At 42.3% G+C, this 6,000-nt stretch overlaps 1 protein-coding gene across 1 annotated transcript in view; it reads left to right on the forward strand.

The window, feature by feature from the left end:
* Positions 1-5,507, forward strand: part of rxraa (retinoid X receptor, alpha a) — a 141,057-nt gene extending 135,550 nt beyond the window's left edge. The window contains exon 12 of the mRNA XM_062553931.1: positions 336-5,507. Coding sequence (XP_062409915.1) covers positions 336-483 — 148 coding nt within the window. The 3' untranslated portion in view covers positions 484-5,507. The remainder of the gene's footprint in view (positions 1-335) is intronic.
* The last annotated feature ends 493 nt before the right edge of the window (positions 5,508-6,000 follow it).

A 6,000-nucleotide genomic window follows, 5' to 3' on the forward strand; every position in this document is an offset into this window, starting at 1 on the left:
TGTGTTTCTTTCTGTGTATCTCTATGTCGGTGTGGGTTTATGTGTTGATGTATATGTCTTTAAATGGGTGGTGGTGGTGGTAGTGTAGTAGTGAAGGAGATGGGCTGGCGTGCAGCCTACAAGTTGTCAGTTCAATTGCTGGCTTCCACCGCTGTGCCCTTGAGCAATTTAACCCCTGTTAAAGTTGCTCCGTGGACAATATAATGACAATGTAATCCCTTGTAATATAGCTGACATAAGTCACTTTGGATGAAAAATGTGTCTGCTAAACATAATGCAATATTTTGTCCTTACACCTCTCTCTTGCTCTGTGTGTGTGTGTGTGTGTGCATCAGGTTCGCTAAGTTGCTCCTGCGTCTGCCGGCCCTGCGCTCTATTGGCCTCAAGTGTCTGGAGCACCTGTTCTTCTTCAAGCTCATCGGGGACACGCCCATCGACACCTTCCTCATGGAGATGCTGGAGGCGCCACACCAAATGACATAATGACCTTTGACCTCGTCGCGCTCACAACCTCTTACCCACAAAAATCCAACCTCCCACCTCCGCCTCCATCCTCCACACCCCTCCCCCCCCCCAGCCTACGACCTCACCCGTCCCTGTTCCGCCGTTCCCGAGAGAGAGAGAAAGACTGACCACCCACTGTGGCTGGACACAGAGAGAGCGCTTCAGAAGGAAGGTGGAGGGGGCCGGTGTATGTCAGACAAGACTGTCCCTCTCTCCGTTCTATGTTACAAAAAAAAAACAAAAAAAACAAGTTTCATCACATCAAAGGGTCTGTTTTATACCTTGTACAAAAAGCGATATATATAAATGAAAATGTCTATATAACTCAAAAGAACATTTTAAGGATCAACAGAGCGAGACAACCATGTACTTCACAGATGAGAGACAAAAAGGCATGCATGTGTTTTGTTTGTTTGTTTGATTTTTTTTTTTTTGAGAAAAGAAAAACGTTTTTTTTTCCCCCTGGAATCAAGGATGCCGCAAGTTGTCAATGATGTCATAACCTGGAAGTCGGGTAATAGGAAGCATAGCCTGTGCGTGTTTGATTTTGCGTTGAGGAACAATACGTGTTTAACATCGCTTGACAGCAGCTTGGAGTGGAGGCGAGAGCGACTCTTTGCTACGGCAAAAAAAACAAAAACTTTTAAGACCCTGAAGATATGCTACATGCTAAATCTGCATTGATGCAAATATCCTCTCAAGAGCTCCTGTTTATTCCTGTGTGGTTTTCAGGAATCTGCACTATGACCTGTCTCTCTCAAGGTCACATTTTGTGATTCATGGCCACATATTGTGGCCACAGTGCAGATACGGTGTTCCTTCTTTCAAATGACGAGAACCGAACAAGGACAGAGAAGAAAGCGGATTGTGTGTCTTAATATTGTTATTGTTTTAATGGTCTGGTTTTCGATGTGTGGGATCTCCGGAAAGACTTTTGATGTCGAGTTGCTCAGTGTTGGCAGGTTCACCTGACTGAAAACCACAGTGGGGGGGGGAGGGGATGCGGGAAAGCTGCGTCCACTGAACTCCCGAGTGTACATTTTGCACGCCTCTATTCGAGGAGAAATGCCGAAGCAGCCATCTAATCACGGCTGTCAAGATTCAGGTCAGAAGATAACTAACTGACTGCAGTTCTCCTGATTATGTTTCGTGCAGAGTAGCAAACAAACACTCTCACACATACACACACACACTCGCAAACATACATTCGCACACACACACCAGCGCTCAATGGATAAGACTGCCTACCACTGGGTGACACTGTGAATTTTTCCACACACACCCACAGACACACACACACATCTTGCTGGGAGTTTCAGTCCAGATGGGTGCTGATGCAGACCCCGAGTAGGTGGTCTGATCAGGGAACAGCCTCTCTTCAAGTCCATACTCCAGCCTCAATCAGGAGAACGTCCCATCTCAACTGATCCTAGTATTTATAGAACGTGCCACCTCAACTGTTGAGTATGCATAGGACTGTGAGACCAGCTTTTTGGAGTCTCTACTTGGGAGTCCCTGTTGAGTAACACTGACAACAACCCTTCATGGGAAATGAAATTTCTTGTGACCAGGAAATGGGTGATGGGAAGATACTGTGGTAAGAGCAAGATGTTCCTCGTAGCTTCTCAGGCTGATGTTTCAAGAGGTTGGATGTGTTTTTTTGGGGGGGGTGTATCTGGAAGATGGGAAAAGGAATGTGCCTACAGTCACTGCAAGATATGAAATGTCTTCATGAGTATAGTATGAGTGTTTACTTACTGTGAGCAAGGGTCCTGTCACATCATCTTGCCCAACGTTTGATCCGCCTGGTGTCTCGCCCACAGACACACACACACACACACACAGGCAAACATTTGCGCCACCTTCAGTGGTTTAAGGTACATTCACCTCAATCCAACAATCAAGGCAGTCTGCGGAAGCAGCGCAAGTCTAGCTTTAGATGAAACCTATTTACCTGTGCAGTCCCACCACCACCACCACCACCACCATCATACTCAGTATTCAATTTTCATTTGATTTTTTTTTTGTTGCATTTGTTTTGTTTTGTTTTGATTTGTCACCTACCAATGTGCACTTTCTTTACCTCCATTTGCCTCCCTCCAACTGTTTTATGAGCCTTTGTGTCACTGGCGTCCTCTTTTTCACTGTCCTCTGACCCAAGGTGCCTCTCATGCAGCGTTTATACGTCCTCCCTCGCTCCTCGGGCCTCGATCCTCACTGATCTACATAAAAAAAATGATGGGGTGGCAACAATGGGGTAGTCTATCCCTTCTTCTTTATGTAGATCAGTGAGGATCGAGGCCCGAGGAGCGGCATGAGAGGCACCCCTATTCTCATCCTCACACCTCCGGTTCAGTGGACAGTCGTTCCAGTGATGGGTGTGGGATGGATGGATGAGGCTATGTTTTTAGTTACCGTGAGGCAGTAAAGGCAGTAGAACCTAACTTAAGGTGATGTCGCCAAGAGTCAAGACAGTCATGTTCTGGCTTCTTCTTTGCTTAGTAACCCTCATGGCCTCTATCGAGTGATCCTCTCCAGTTTCTTAAGCACTTAGCCTCGTGTTGCGGAGTGGTCAGCTCAATTTTCGAGAGCCACCAGAGAGGGGCCAGATGACAGGGGCTCGTTGGTGTTAGGGCGCTGGTTCACCATTAGTACACGTTCATTACCGAGGGTGCACTTCTCCAGACAAAAGCAGTGTTGTTGTTGAAAAGAGATTGTTTTTTTTGTTTTGTTTTGTTTCCTATGTTGTGCGATAGCTCCATACAAGGATCAGTTTGATCATCATGCCCATACTCTGTGTTTTGTCCCTGTTTTTTTTTTTTTTTTTTAATGTTGTTTTATCTTTTTCTCTGTTCTGCTGCTGTACAACTATGCATCTTGCATTTCCCAAAGATTGTCCATAGTGAGGGCGCTATCTTTGTTTTCTATGTTTTTTTTCTCTCATCTTGCTAATGGGATGGCTGAAAGAAACCTGGTCTCAAGAAGGCTACCGAATGTGCTGGATTTTCCATGTGCCTCGGCCCCCCCCCACTCAGTGACTTTGGAACACGGGTCTTTGGATCTAGGGCCGGCCTGTCCTCATTCGTCACGTTATCCAGCTACACAGAAAAGATTAACAGCGACTTTAGAGAGTGGTGACCAGCATAAAATAGGAAATATATAATGCATTACAGGCAGACCTTTGAGCACCCCCTAGTGGAGGATGTGCAGCAGTACGGTGCTTGAGTTAAAACAATTGAACTTGAATTTTGTACAAGTATGTAATTGGAGAGAACAAATGGCACTTTTGGACAAAACTGTTCACTTACCAGCAATAGACAATAATTCAGGAAGTATTGTTAGTCGGTATATGGCAGTGAGGGAGATTTTATTGGCTGTAAACTTGTTAAACAAGTGCAGAATTCCAGAAAACCACCTTGCCATGTAGAAAGCCTATTGAATTGGGTCAAGGATCTGTACTGTAGATACAGTACATCCAACGGATTTGTCTAAGGTTGGATCTGGTTGTCGTAAGCCTTGCCTCAAAGAGACCATCCTTATGTCTTAACAGTCAGATCTATTAGATATTTCAAATTTCTGACCAAAAGACATAAAACACACACACACATACATACCGTTACCAGCAGTTTGGCTTCTCATAGAAGAATACATGTTTGACTTTTGTTAGTGTCACCTCAGATCCGATTTTGTGCAGTGGTGCTCTCTTAAAAACGACAGCTCCTAATGTGTTTGTTTCCCCCTTTTCTGATCATCTCCACTGTCATTTTTTTGTTCAGTATCCTTACTTTTGTTCTGTCATTGCTCCTTTTTCTAGATTGATCAGGTTTACTGTTGAGTTTCAAGACCACAGGTAATTTAAAGCCATATGCAATGAAGATCACTAACAAAGAAAAAAGTTAACTATCCTGCAGGAATCTTACAGAGATGTGTCCTTTGCGCTAATCTAGAAATGATCACATAGATAGAATGAATGCATAATGAAATGCTTTATATATACCATAAAGCTATATTTTGTCTATATGTATATGTGTGTATATTTATAAATATATATATATAAATGAATTGGTTTCCTTCCGTGTTTCCCATCACTTTTAGCAGAGGGAGACACAAAAGTACTTTCAATCAAAATTTGAAGCCAGGCCTGATTGCACTGTGGAAATATTTATAAGAACTGATCTAAGTTTTCAGAATCTGTTGTGAGAATTTTATTGTTTGGCCTAGATTTGTTTTTCAAGAAAAAAATTAAAATGAAAAAAAAAAAGGTCTACCAGCAAAATGGAGTCTGAAGGCAAGACTACCTTACCACCTGCCAACTCCTGAATACGTCTGTCATGTAAACTATGTAATTAACAAATTAATTTAATAATTGGTCAAAACACACAAGTCTGGTGGATTTAAACAAAAATGTAATTGTCTCAAAAGAAGTCTTATGAAATATATTAAGCCTTCAAAAAACAAAGATAAAACAAAACAAATCAGAAGCATCAAGCCCTGCACAATCACTGTTTCAGCATCACGAGTCCATTTGAAATGTGTTGGGAAAATGATTTTAAAAGGACACCTAAAAAAGGATCTATTTTTGTACAAATGTAATTTTATCCTGAGCTTATTGTATTTTTTTTCTCCCTCTCCCGCCTTCCCTTTTCTTTCCCTTTATGTGGGATGCTGTATACATTTGTGTAAAATGTTTCTTTAGAAAAAAAGAATAAAAAATAGGAAAAGAAATGAAAGCCAGATCTCCAGAGCTTGGAGATCAAATCAGGAGTGGTCACCCATGACAACCAACCTGCGCCTGTCTTTCGCCTGTGTTTTTGCCGTTTTGGTTCCTGCCCACCATGACACCTCCTCCTTTTGTCAGTTTGTTTCATTGTGTTTTTTTTTTTTTCATTTATATTTTTGGTCTATTTTTAAAGGAAATGAAAAAGGTCATCTGTTGTTTGTGGGTTGTTCTTTGATGTTCTATCTTTCATGAAAATGACGAAAAAAGTATTAAAAACTTGAAATTTTAATGTGACTCAGCTTTTTTTGTACAAGAGATGACTTCTTGTTGAATCTGCACCAACCTTTAACTATGTACTTCAAGGGTATGCGGCTTCTCTTCTCAACATAGTTCATCACTACCTGAGCTACCACGACAGTTTGCCAGACATTTTCTTCTGTGATGTTCCATTGTTTAGTTCAATCCAAAGCAGATCAGGTCAGCGCTATTTTTTAACAAATGACAGAAAAATGTCCAAAACACTCTTTCAACCGGGTTTTTGGGGAGGTACTCTACAATTGCTGTTTGCCTTTAACTTAACGTGTGCTGGTTACTGAGAAGCATGAGGGTGTGATGAGCTCAACTGGGTATGCAGGACACATGGGGTGCCTCTCATTCGTGTTTTATACATCCTCCCTCGGTCACACTGATCTAGATAAAGAATGATGGGTTGGCAACAACGGGATAGTCTATCCAATGCTAGTTATAGATCAGTGGGAACGAGTCTGGAGGACCGA

This window comes from Sardina pilchardus, chromosome 14, assembly GCF_963854185.1.
Source record: "Sardina pilchardus chromosome 14, fSarPil1.1, whole genome shotgun sequence".
NCBI classification, from domain to species: Eukaryota; Metazoa; Chordata; class Actinopteri; order Clupeiformes; family Clupeidae; genus Sardina; species Sardina pilchardus.